Raw genomic sequence first — 13,862 nt, 5'->3', positions numbered from 1 at the left:
CTGCAGAGTCTTTTTGATGACACTTTAAAAGCAGAGGTCCTCTCCCTGTGCACGGGCACGAACTCTCTGCCACACCTTCCTGTGAGAGCAAGGAGCCATCCCATCGTGCCCAGCCACCCCTGTCACTCCCTGTGCCTCCCTCCCTCTCTTTTTATGACCCTGGCTGGTTCTCTCTGGTTGCTGCTTCCCAGCCTGAGGACGCTGCTGTTTAGTCAGCGGGATCCTGCAGGGAAAAAGCCACAAGGTAACTGTTCAGATAAAGGGCAGTACAGTGCAAGCTGGAATGGAAGGCTGTGTGATGTGCTCTCGTGTGCTTTTTCAACTTAGTAATGCTTACACAAGCACTACAGGATGGCAAGGTAGGATTAGGTGCCCACGGGACATGTTTTTATTACGTGCACAGGCTGTGAAGTGCTTGGTGTGCCTGTGTGGAGTGGAAGCATGACCATGGATGCCAGTGCAGACCCCAGCCAGTCCCCCATGGGCCAGCTCCTCTGCGCTCAACTCAGGCACAGGCAAAGCAGGAGAACCCATGTCAAAATGCCCTCTGTCCTCACCTCACTTTGTGCCCGTGCAGCTGGTGATGCTGAACACAGACCAAATAGCAGCTCTGGGGATGGTGGCAGATGACTTGAGCATCCTCATTGGATGTAGCTACAGCTTTTACCTTGCCCCAGAAAAGGGGAAGTGGGGGGGATTTTCTATTTTCCCCAGTCTCCAAACTTGCCATTTAGACTTTTTCTGAAAAGACTTTCATTAAAAACCTACTTCTCTAAACAAAGTATTTTATTTAAAAAAGACCTTCTGTCCCTCCAATACCCATCTAAATCTGGGTTTAATTTTAAGTTGAAAAGATCACCATTTCTTGCTGTTTGCTCGCTGAAGGGAAGAACCTTAGTTTTCAATGTGGCCTCACTTGAAGCACACGATGCTTCAGGAGGTAGTCAGGAAGGGTGGCTGGGTTATTCTGTAACTGCAGTGCCCAGAAAACACAATTCTTGCAGGGGTTACGGTTATTTGCAGCCTCTTTACAAGAGACCTCCATGCTCTGCGTCACATCAGATAGCCCACAAGATTCTTCTGCAATGGATTACCTCTGGCAATGTTTTCCAGAGAGTTCATTTATTGCAAAAAGACCAAAGGTAATGTCATTCCTGTGCTAATACTGACACCAGTTGTGTCTTTGAAAGGTTAATTCCAAAATAAGCATTCCAAAAAGCCTTATTCTCACCTGAATGTCTGAATAGGGGTGAAGTTTCCTTCATGACTGTGTTCTGGGGGTGCACTGCCCCAGCCTGGGCCATGTGGCTCTGTGCACTGCCCTGGCTTTGGGGAGGAGCAGGTAAAGGAAGGACAGAAATTCCCATGGGCTTTTCCTCTTTCAGTAAATCTGCACTCACCTAGTGTCCTAAACACCCAGCCAGCATTTAGGAATCACCATGGAGCAGAAGCTGTTCACAGCTCTTGGCTCTTTTAATGGTAAAGCAGCTGCATGAGGAGCTGGAGCTAGCAAGAAAAAGAGGTTTCTAGGGCTGGAGGTGGTATGGAGACTAACCACAGGTTCCCAGAGGACACAGACAGCCTGTATCAGACAGCATCTAATGCAATATGCCATAGATGTCATTGCTTATACCTGATTCAGCAAGGCACAGACGAGCCAGGTTTAAGCACAAGACATGAAATCATATCAGAAACAAAAGGATAAAACCACAACAGGATCACTGAGAGATGGGTTGACAGCACTTCTGAAGATAAGTGTGAATTAAAGCTAACAATAAATTGCTCATCTTTTTTTATACCCCTATTCACGCTTGGAGAGCAATCAGGTGTGCTGGGCATTCTTAGGCGTGGGGCAGGACCCAATCAGCGTCCTCGCGCAGGGTGCTTACCGCAGCCCATTGGTGTCCCCTGCCACCAGGCATATATAAGCTCAGTGTTGGAGTGCAGCGAAGGCACACAGCTGATACGCTGGAGGTGGTAAGTATGGCTTAGCTATTACAGAACACTGCTTTTCCAATGGCAGACTGCATGGGAGCCATACCTACTGACCAGGTAACTTTGTCTATGTTGTGGAAAAGCATGTAAAGAGGTGGAATCTGGTACCCTTTGCTTCTCAGCCTGTTCAAAGGTTGACGCTGATCCAGGGAGTGTCTGCGCTGTCAGAAAGGTCTGAACGAAGCTGAAACGTGGGGAGGCTCTGGCTTTGCACTACAAGGCCAGTCGGGTGGTGGAGAGGATTGTCTGGGGAGCTTGTGCAGCCTCCATCCATGGAGGTTTTCAAGGGAAAAAAGCCCTGAGCAACCTGGGCTGAAGGTAGTGCTGACCCTGCTCTGAGCAGGAGGCTGGACTGGGCACCTCACAAGATCCCTTCCAGCCTGGGTCACTCCATGATTCTGTTAAACTAATGTTGCATTTGTCGTGCTCAGCGACAGCAGTGCTGGGGTTTTCTTTAAATACAGTAAGAAAATGTCATTTTGCTTTGGGTGGGGCAGGTTCTCGTGAAACTCTCTGTGCCCTACTGGGTTCATCTTACTTTCCCTGCATTTGAATTAATGAGTGTCTTGATTTTCTTCCTTTTGATGTTATCAGTGCAGTCTGATAACCTAATAATTACAATCCGCTATCTGCAAAGTACTCTATAAACATTAGCCTATGCTCTTTGTCATACGTTTTCAGTGAGCGGCAACAACTACAGGACTGTTACATGCCTGATCTCTTGGCTTCCCTACCAGCTCCAATAGATATTTTCATTTATCCTTTGTACAGTGCCACATCAAGCTTCTCTATCTAGGAAAGCAGCAAGGCCATTACAGGGTACCTGCCACAGGTCAGATGTGTTTGACAGCCTGATCAGATGATCAGTTTCATCAAATGAAGTTTCAGGCAGGGTTTAGGAGTAGTACTGGGACAGCAGGTTTGGAACTAGATGATCTTAAGGTCCTTTCCAACCCTAACTGTTCTGTGATTCTATAGTAGGTGAGAGTTTTGGTAATCAAGAGGGGACGTATCTTCGATTTATGACATGAAGTGACTGAAAACTGCAGTGGAGGCAGTGTGGGGAGACATTTGCACTGGATATTGCTCCTTTCAGCCATTCCTGGCTGCAGCCAGACTGTCCATGCCTCTTTCTGCTCACATTTGCCACCCAGCCTGCATGTTTATGGATGTGACTGCTGAGACCATAGCAGGGGAGCAGCTGACTGGTGTAATGTCAAGGCCTCCAAAAGATAGGGGAAAGTCAGATTCTTCCCACTGGTACTGTACCAGGTCATCTGCCATTTCACATAGACAGTATTGGGGTTCCTACAGTTCGGGTAATTTCTAAGGTTACCTTCAGAACCACAGTGGTTTCAGACACAATTTAAATCCAGACCCTGGGCACAGTGATGCAGAGATTTTTGAAGTGATTCATAACTAGGAGGAGATCTGCACAGTGCTGCAGCACCACACCAGGAGTTAACCAACCCTTGAGGAGATACATGAGAAATCCTCCAGCAGAGAGGAATAAAGACGTTGGCAAGGGCCAGGTCTTGTTTCTTTGCTCTCCAGGCATCTAAGAAAGCACATCTGTATCTGCTTTGGGTGAGCAAACAAATGAGAAGCCCATTCTTGCCATTGTTTTTATATCAGATGTTAAGGGAACTGAACACAATGAGCAAAACGCAATCGTTATTTTAGAAGGCAGAAAGCCAGTAATGCTCTTCAGCCCATGCAGTCCTCCAGCACCAGCCACCTCAGCATGGCATGCTGCCTCCAACTCTTGGCTCTTGGGCCAGGTTGGCTGCTCGAGGCAGGGGCGATCCTGCAGCCTGTGGCACTTCTTGGTGTCAGCAAGGTAGGAGCTTGGATGCTGCTGTCTTCAGGTGAGTGCCTGAAGGGCTTCAGTGTGCTCCTGAACCCCCAGGGGAGCCCCCAGGGGAAGATGGTTCACAGTCAGCATGCCCACATATTTGGGGCTGGAGGGAAAAGGGAGCTTATATAGGGCCCCACAGACCATGTCAGCCTCCCTTGGGCTGATGATGTCAGCAACATGCTGGCAAAGAGGGAAAAGACCCACAAAAGCAGCTCTAATAATTTCAGCCCCCTGCCTTTCCTCTCTTTCCGCCTAACTGTGAAATGGTCAAGATGGGCATCACCAGGAAAAAGAAAACAAGAGAAAGAAAGATACTTGTAAACCAGTTTGCCTCCAGTTTGGTTGGTAACCAATGACCTCAGTTGTGAAAGCGTGCAAGCTCCTCTGATACGCTGCGGCTTATCTCTTCTTTACCCACAGATGACTTTTGCTCCTTCCCAGTTAATTCATTAGGTAAACAAGGATTTGCTGGGGGAGACACACTCAAGGCCAACACAAATCCTGGCTTGCAAGGAAATAACATTTTTATTATTTTTCCCTTAATCTTCCCAAGAAGGAGCAGATTTTGGGGGGAAGAGCACTGGGAGACAATGTTTGCTGGAAGAGTTGTTGTTGGCTGCAGGGTCCAAGCCATTTTGGCATGAGCATCCTTGTACCTTCATGGTGTCTCTCTGCTTTCTGTGAGACTGGGGTTGGTGTGTCCAGAGGACAACAGTGTCTGATGTTAAGGCAATCCAGTGTCTGCTTCCTGCTGCTCTGCTTCAAGCTGCAGTCGTGCGGCCAGGTGGCAAAATGAGGTTGTTGACGTCCATCCTCAGAGATTCTCTAGGGCTTCTGGCTGAGAAGCAAGCCTGACCACACGCCGTGGTGGTGCTCGAACAGCAGTGTGGTGTACTTCTGTGTTTCAGGGACAGCCCAACACCCAGGAGCAAACCACAGCCACATCCTCCCGGCCAGTGTGGAAGCCACCGGGAAAGCACGACGTTGACCTCAGGTAGTCCTGACGTGCTGCTTCCACGGAGCTCCAGCCAAGTGGGTGAAACGGGCAGGAGGAGGATGGCAGAAACGGTAATTCAGGCTGCCCTTGCGCTCACGTGTGGAGCCACAGATAAATTAGGTCATGAGGACCCTCATAGCCTTTTATGAGGAAATAACATTGTGGATGGATGATGGCAGAGCGGTGGATGTGGTCTACCTTGACTTCAGCAAAGCATTTGACACAGTCTCCCACAGCATCCTCATAGCTAAATTGAGGAAGTGTGGTCTGGATGATCAGGTAGTGAGGTGGACCGCGAACTGGCTGAAGGACAGAAGCCAGAGAGTTGTAGTCTATGGGGCGGAGTCCAGTTGGAGGCCTGTATCTAGTGGAGTGCCTCAAGGGTCAGTACTGGGACCAGTATTATTTAATATATTCATCAATGATTTAGATGAGGGAATTGAGTGTACTGTCAGCAAGTTTGCTGATGACACTAAGCTGGGAGGAGTGGCTGACACGCCAGAAGGCTGTGCTGCCATCCAGCGAGACCTGGACAGGCTGGAGAGTTGGGCAGGGAGAAACTTGATGAAATATAACAAGGGAAAGTGTAGAGTCCTGCATCTGGGCAGGAACAACCCCAGGTTCCAGTATAGGTTGGGGAACGACCTGTTAGAGAGCAGTGTAGGGGAGAGGGACCTGGGGGTCCTAGTGGACGGCAGGATGACCATGAGCCAGCACTGTGCCCTTGTGGCCAGGAAGGCCAATGGCATCCTGGGGTGTATTAGAAGGGGGGTGGTCAGTAGGTCGAGAGAGGTCCTCCTTCCCCTCTACTCTGCCCTGGTGAGACCGCATCTGGAATATTGTGTCCAGTTCTGGGCCTCTCAGTTCAAGAAGGACAGGGACCTGCTGGAGAGAGTCCAGCGCAGGGCAACTAAGATGATTAAGGGAGTGGAGCATCTCCCTTATGAGGAAAGGCTGAGGGAGCTGGGTCTCTATAGTTTGGAGGAGACTGAGGGGTGACCTTATTAGTGTATATAAATATATAAAGGGGGAGTGTCAGGAGGATGGAGCCAGGCTCTTCTCAGTGGCAAACAATGATAGGACAAGGGGTAATGGGTATAAACTGGAACACAAGAGGTTCCACTTAAACTTGAGAAGAAACTTCTTCTCAGTGAGGGTGACGGAACACTGGAACAGGCTGCCCAGGGGGGTTGTGGAGTCTCCTTCTCTGGAGACATTCGAAACCCGCCTGGACACATTCCTGTGTAACCTCATCTAGGTGTTCCTGCTCTGGCAGGGGGATTGGACTAGATGATCTTTTGAGGTCCCTTCCAATCTCTAGCATACTGTGATACTGCGTGATACTGTGTGACCCAGCCACAACACCGTGCTGGTGTCTGGTCTGGCTGCTGTGACTCAGCTGGGCTCTGCAGGCACAGCAGGCAGCCCGGGTAGCCAGGAGCGGCAGAGCCATGCCCTTATGGCCTGGGATGAAGATGATGCTCTGTGGACCTGTTGGCCTCTACTGTCTGAGCTGTGCGTGTTGGCTCCAGCATCCTCCTGTTAGTGGCCTGAATTCCCTCCCGCAGGGCAGTAGCCAGAGTGGCTTTCCCACATCCCCTCCACTTCAAATGACTGTAGACCTGGTCCTTCTGCAGGCAGCCCTCTGCATTTAGAACTTGTTTAATCCTTTTCTTTTTCCATTTTTACCTGCTCTGCTCCTATAGTTGCTCCTGATAATTTTATTTTGCCTTATTATTTGATGCTGAGACCCAAAAAAGTGTTTCTCAGTCACTCAAAAATTCCCCCAGGATTTACAGCCTGCTCTCACCACCAGAATCCTTCTCTAAGCTGTTCTACTGTGGAACTTGCTCTGTACCCCTGAGCACCTTTGCTGCCCTTCCCTGATGTTTTGTTTCTATCAACTCTCTCTTTTCACTTTCAACACACTAAGATGGCAGAGTATAGGTGTCCTCTGCTGCTTTGAGGCCATTCACTACCACCACACAAGTATTCTCAAATGATTGCTGGGTAGACTTGCCTGCAGTTTTTTCACTGTTAGAATGAAAAATACTGCTCTTGACAGAATAATTAATTACAAAGCATTAAATTTTCTAGTGGGAGGGATGCTTCAATGTACATTAGAGCAGGGGAAGATCGACTGGAGATGGCAGCCAGATGATTATTTACCATGTACATGGTCTAGTATACCACTCCGAAAGAGCAATTCTATGCATCTGTTAGAATCAGGTGTTTGAAATTCAGGAGGGATGCCCCATGCAGGCTGCCTTCACACCCAAATGTCACTTCTTGCCTTCCACAATGAGTGCCAAGGTGCCTGCCTGCTTTTGCCGCCTGCTTGTCCTCCCAGGTGATGGTGGGTCTCTATTTCCACAACACAGGAGCTGACCAAGCTGTGTCCGCTCATGAATGGCAATTGTGTGGGAAATCATGAAAACAAAGCCGACAGCTCCTGGATGCTTCCCAACTTGCCCAGTAAGTGCACGTGGACACCTACAACGCCTGCCTCCAAGTCTCCACACTCCTGTGTGCCCTTGTAAGTAATTCTTTCATGCTGGTTATTTCAGAGTGCAGACAGTATCTTTTTCTGAAGACGAAGGACTGTTGCTACACCAGGATGGTCATGACCTGAAGTCAGTAGTTACTTGTCAGTATGAAGCAGTTTGGAGCATCTTATTTTAGAGGAATTCAGATGAACATATTTCAGGAGTAGATTTCAACCAGGGACTTGTACACATCTGCAAAGTGGATTCCGCAAGGTCTGGTGCTGCACAGCACAAGTGAAGGCACTTCCAGCACACTGGAGGAGGTGCAGTAATGGCTCTCCTGGCTGCAGTGCAATGCATGCTGACACCCCGAAGCTGTGCACCCATCCTGCTGTACAGCACGGTCAGTAGCAGTCACACAGTCATCAGCTGAAGGGTTGCGGTTTGGCTACCCTTCTTCATTCAAACAGTCTGAAGCTGTGTGTAAGATTTCAGATCACTAGCAATGTTTTTACTGATGGCTAAGAGACTTTTGTGAAAACCAGGGCCTGGGCTTTAAAATAGGCAGAAAATGGTCCACACGGAGGATGCCCACTATGTGTAAGCAACACAAGAGTGTAGTGCAAAGCAAAGTCATTGCTCTGAGTGGTTCTTGTCCTCACAGCAGTGTGTTTCCTCCCAGGGTGAGATAAGCCTGCCAAAGTGCTCAGACTAGACTCAATGAGAGGTGCTTTAATAGACCGGCAGAGCAGACGCAGACAAGCTATTAAAGATAAGGCTGTCCTATAAATGTCAGGGGAGCTGCAGACACGTCCCTGCAGCGCCAAAGATGTAAAACATGACTTAGCTCAAGCATGTGAGGAACTGGAGCCCATGGGAGGTGCTGCTCTGCTCTGCATGGATGCCAGCCAGCGGGTAGCTAGCTGGAGGAGCGTCACACCACGTGCCAGGGAGGACATGGCCAGAACGCAGCCACTGGCGTGTGTGGAACCCAGAACCACCTCTGGCTCTGGCTCAGGAACCGGGGAAGAGTGGAATCCACAGCCTGATTGCTGATCTGGCAAATATGCATCCAGGCATGCACTCAGTGCAATCCCTGTAGCTGCTGCCCAAGGATAGGACCAACTCTTTTTAGTCAAACTGGGGTTTTTCTCTCAACCAGCCAGGATAGTGTTTCTGGCTTATAACAATTTAGCATTTAGGGTAACAGGAGATGGGCAGCTGGAGAAGGGGGGCACTGGGGCAGCCCCACGTCCAGGCATCAGGCACTGGGGTCTGGATGAGGGGCCCATGCAGCATCACTGAGGCAGGGACTGAAACATAACGCACTGTACAGCAGTGAAGAAAATACACCAGGACACGTCTCACCATTTGTTTTACGTTGCAGCAATGAACGGAAGGGGTGGTTTGGTTTCTCCTCTCTTGGTAAACCACAGATGGCACTGAAGTAGCAAAAATCTCTGGATTTTCTGAGATTCCTGTGTGAAACTTGGTAGATTTTCAGGGGTAAAAGCAGAGGATGGGGGTAGAGGGAGATGTTATTTTAATTCAGAAGACAAGATGCTATTTTAACTAAGAGTATTAATTATTTATTTTTCTCCAAATATACAGAGCTAGACTGGCTCTGAAATCCCTGGAGCCAATTCTGACCCACCATAATCTCAACAACAATCATTTCATTTGCCAGGATTGTTTTTTTTCCCTGGACATCTTATGGAATAACATGCCACGAGTAAAAGCAGGAATCCTGGGGAAATAACATGCTTGTCCTCTGCAATCCTGAACAGATATCAGCAGCTGCAGGACTAGAGTGTTCGCACTGCATCCTTTAGGAGCACCAAAGGCGTTTGCCACAGACACTTGTATTCCCATAGACCTGCTGCCTCCAGGCACATGCAGCTGGGGAAGGAAGCTGACCATGATTATAGTCACGATCATATATGACCATATTATTATTATATGGCTATGATTATTTATCTAGTAAAATATGGTAGTGATTAGGAAAGGTATTTGATGGGAACCGCAGAAAATCTGCCCCAGAGAGCTATTCTCTTTAAGGGATGGCAGCTGGTGGCAATGGAAAAGAGCAGGCCAGTTTCTGATTCCCACCTCCACCCTCCCAGCAAGGCTTACCCCAGCATGCATCCCCTTCTCCATCCCCTTGCTAAGGCCCACCACTGCAGACCCTGGAGCTGCACAAGCGCCTCACAGTGCCGTATCACGTCTTGCTGGGGTCCACATCTTATTCACCACAGTTATTAGGTGAAAGCAAATAAATGGCCTTGCTTTCTTCTCTCAAGCTGTCTTCCTGCAATATAGATGTGTACCGTAATACACAGATCACTCTCTCGAAAGGCAGTGTTTAACTCTCTAGTTAAACACAGCCTGAAGGAGCTGGAGTCTCTCCATTCTGTGGCTCAGCCTCAATGAAATTGCTGAGCATTTGGTGGCTTTTACAACAGATGGGAAATGGCTGCAGCAGTGGGGGAAGCTCATTTACTGAGTTATTGCCTCACATTTATCAGCACTCAGTAGAGGCTGCAATGTGTGCAGTAATACTTTTCACGGAGGGAGAGGTAACAGCACACGAGTAATACTCCATATTTTCTGGCCTTGAGATGTAAGAAGGCTGGCTCCTTTTGGTGGTAAAGACCTGCACTAAGCCACTACCCCTATATCTTGCAAAGCAAGAAGTGTTTGTTTCATTCACTCTTGCAAAACCCAGAGAGACGTGTGTGTGTCTTTAAGTAAATCTGCACGTCATTCCTGCACCACATGGACTTTCTGTCAGCAGACAGCCATCTGCCTGGCTGTGATAGCTGACAAGGACAGCTTGGGTTCAAGGTTCAAAGGATGATAGTAGGCAAGAGCTGCACAAAGGAGAGCTGAGCAGGGAGGGAGTGGGGCTTTGCCACCCCACTGAGAGAGAGGTGTGCTGGCTCTCAACCAGGGGCAATACTTTTGTGGCCTCAATAAAAGCAGCCCTCATCAATCTTTCCACTTTGTCTTTTAAAAAGCTCAAGGACATGAGTCCTCTCGCTACATGGCAAGATGTACTGGCTTTGGGCAAACAAGTCCTTCATTCTGGTTTCAATTGCTTTGACGTGGCTCTTGGCTTCTGCTGGAGCCTGAGACTAGCAGAACCTGAAGGCTGGATTCCACTGATCCAAGGGTTTGGTTTAATTATTTGCAGAAAGTACCCTCCAGAGTGTTCTGTGGCTTGGACCCGTCAGATGGCTTGGAGCCATCCATGCATGTGGCCAGGTGAGCAACAGATGGCCCTGAGGTAGCTGAAAATGTGAAGAGCAGAGATGGCGATGGGTAGGGTGAAGGCAAGAGGAGGAGCCTTGTACTGTGCATGGCCTTCTGGCTATCTCACCCACTGCATCGAATCCCGAGGCTTGTCAGATCTTCTCACTGCATGTAATTACAGGCCTGGCCCAGGACCTTGCAGAACAAGACATTTCAGAACAGCCCTGAAAATTAATTACCTTATTTTTTATGCAGAAGAATTAATAACTCATTGTAGGAGTGATGGAAAACCATCACTGGCTCCTGTTGCCATTAACTGTCAATGGGGAAGTTTTCTCTTGGAGTTGGGTTGTCTACTAGTGGCCTTGCTAAAGTTGCAGAAATCTCAGTCAGATTTTATGTTGGTTCGTGTTGCATAACAGTTGCTTTGATTTGATGCATTTCTTTTTTCTCCACTTCATTTCAGACCAGAAGAAAAAAAGATCTTGCCCAACATCCTGAAGAGAATTGGCTGCACCCCAATGGTCCAAGTCAACAAGATTGGGAAGTCCTATGGGCTCAAGTGTGAGCTCTGTGAGTGTTCCCTTTCCACCAGGTTTTTCCATGCCATAAGGTGAGGGTAAGGGGTGGTGTTGGAAGAGGGCTTCAGAAGAGGCTCTGTGGAGAGCAAGCACGGATGGGGAGGGCCAGAGGTGGCACATGTTGGGTTCTCCCACTAATTAGGTTACACCACAGTCGTCTGTCAGACCAGATAGGATGGTTTCAAGCTTCAGTGAATGGGGTAATGGTAGTACAGGCATCTCTCTTCCCACATAACTGAAGCATAAACTCAGAGCAGAGCTGGGCTGAACTTGTGGATGGGTGGATGACATCCTGGCAACAGGCAGGGATGCTGCAGCACCTGCAGGAGCGTGCTGTGTGTACAGAAGACTGGCCAAGCCTTTATGAAACATGGTGGCTGGGACGGGGTGAAGGGCATGGTGGGATCCTTCCCACAGCCTAGCCGGGCAGAGGGAGCATCTCAGGTTGCAGGGACACACACCAGCATAGCCCCTGGCTGCCAGACTGAGCTCCCAAGCAGCAGGGACTCTGCTCTGCCATGGCAGCATCTCCACCAGGTCAGCTGGAGCTGGGCCAGACGCTGCTGTCTGCTGCATCTCTGTCTGTGGAGCAGTGACAGCTTCCCTTGGGGACCTTCCCACAGTGCAGCCAAGGGGCTGGTTGCAAGGCCAGGTTTTCCAGCAGGACCCATCTTCCCCCAGATGGGATGTTAGCACAACGCTGGTGCTACCTCATGTAAGAATTGGTTTTAAGCTGGTTGCCTTCAGACATCAGGACAGTATGATTATGCTCTTTTTGTGCATACAGACCTCTCAGTCTCCTTTCCTACAACTTTAAACGCTATTAAATAATTTCAGACAAATTAGGGGGAAAGACAGATGTTTCGGAGGCAGTCAGACTCATGAGCATCACATAGCTGAGTGTGAAGGAGTGACTTGATGAGTGCTCGCAATAAAATCGCACAGTAGGACCTTGCAGTCCTGTTTGGCAGCTGGGAATCCACACACCAGCTCATTGCCATCGGGCACATGGCTGTGTGAAGCAAGTTGTGCTCTTTGACCAGATCCCCTCTCAGGATCTGGGATCTTCGGGCCCGTAACCCTGCAACCTCCCCATTGCACCACCTCTCACTTCCCAGAATGAGATCTCAGGGGACCGTGGAACAGAAGTGGTAGAGGCAGGAGGACAGGTCTGCAGTGTCTGGTCCACCTCTGGAGCAGTCTGTCCCTTGGAGGATGTCGCCTTAGGGACGTGGGAAGATTTGGTGCCAACAGCAGCCGGGCAGCCAGGGAGATCCCGTTTGCTGGGACAGTGTCTCCCCCCGCTGGCGCAGGAGGGGAAGGAGAGCAGGGCCCGCAGAGCAGCGCAAGGTCCTCCCTGAGCTGCAGGTCAGCACAGAGCCTCTTACCAAGCAAACACACGAATGCAGCACTGCCACATCGAGGGAGCAGTTACGGTTGGAGGTAATTACCTGGTAATCCCTGTGCCTCCAGGGATCCCTGTGTGCAGCTGGAGTTCTGGCACTTTGCATTATAACACGTTACAATGAGCACAAGGGGTTTTATCCCCATTCTGGCTGCTGAGGTATTGGGTTGATTTCTCAGTCTCTGCTAGGATGAAGTGAATGACACCCAAAAGTACCCATTTCTCCCTGTTGTCTGTAAAACAGAGCTCCGTATCAGCCTTTCAGATGTAGATTCTCATCAAAACCTTGGTAAGAAAATCCCTGCCCCAAGCATCAGCTGTGTGGGAGGCCTGAATAGGAACTGAGGTGTGCCTTGTGGTTTCAGTGTTCCCTGGGAAGTCTCCCTTTCTCGTTTTTTTTTGGTAGCTTAGTGAAGAAGTTATAATTCTGGCTGACACTTAAAGGTGCTCTTTCTGTTGTTTGTTTTTCTTTATGGCACCCCATTCAGGAATACAGATCGTCCTTACAGAAGGGCACCTTTTTAGCCATGCCTCAAGAAAGACCCTGAAACCTTACTGTTAACCCTGATAACACCGTGCTCAGAGTAACCACCTCATGTCCAACTGATTTTAAACCCATCCTAGACTTACCAGCACTGCCTGCTGCCTTCGGAGTGCTGCAGGTATATGAAATGTAGGGGAAAGATGGACTTTGAGAGTCCCATAGTGGATGATTTAACAGTGGGTAATGCTACGACAAGCTGTGACACCCTGTCAGCATATGGTGGATGTGCTCACCTGCGCAGAGGACCATCCTGCAGGGGAGGAAAGTGTGTCTTCAAATGACTGCAGCAAGGGCTGGGGAAGCAAGTAGCTGGTCCCTGATGGAGTCTGCCCTTTCATTTCCAGTGGCAAAATGTGAGTACTTCAATCCGGGGGGCAGTGTAAAGGACCGCATCGGCCTGAGGATGGTGGAAGATGCAGAGCGAGCTGGGATTATAAAACCAGGAGACACACTCATTGAACCCACTTCAGGAAACACAGGTGGGAACATCAGGGGTGCTCCCAACACCTGGGTACCCAGCAGGGTGGCATGTCAGAGGGGCTGCAGAGGGGCAGGCATTCAAGGAGGTCTTGCACTTGCACATGGTCAGCTTGGGACCCCACATCTCTGGCTCCATCCTCCCCTGGGCTCTATTCCCAGTGGCCATGGGCATCCTGGGGTGCTGAGGTGCCTCGCTGCTGAAATTTGCAAGGACACTTGCACAGGTGTGCCTGTTGGGCTACCAGTGGCAAGGCAAACAGCTTC

The 13,862-nt window shown here is 49.4% G+C and overlaps 1 protein-coding gene across 1 annotated transcript in view; it reads left to right on the top strand.

Moving 5' to 3' along the window:
• LOC308218973 (cystathionine beta-synthase-like) overlaps window positions 1–13,862 on the top strand; it is a gene marked incomplete at both ends in the record, with an annotated part of 39,071 nt that overhangs the window by 4,352 nt on the left and 20,857 nt on the right. Inside the window, 4 exons of the mRNA XM_080613513.1 lie at window positions 4,762–4,921; window positions 7,232–7,386; window positions 11,055–11,161; window positions 13,463–13,597. Coding sequence (XP_080469639.1) covers window positions 4,762–4,921; window positions 7,232–7,386; window positions 11,055–11,161; window positions 13,463–13,597 — 557 coding nt within the window. The remainder of the gene's footprint in view (window positions 1–4,761; window positions 4,922–7,231; window positions 7,387–11,054; window positions 11,162–13,462; window positions 13,598–13,862) is intronic.

Source organism: Psittacula echo, assembly GCF_963264785.1.
Source record: "Psittacula echo genome assembly, chromosome: 3".
Classification (NCBI taxonomy): Eukaryota; Metazoa; Chordata; class Aves; order Psittaciformes; family Psittacidae; genus Psittacula; species Psittacula echo.
This window is presented reverse-complemented; position numbering and strand designations above follow the sequence as displayed.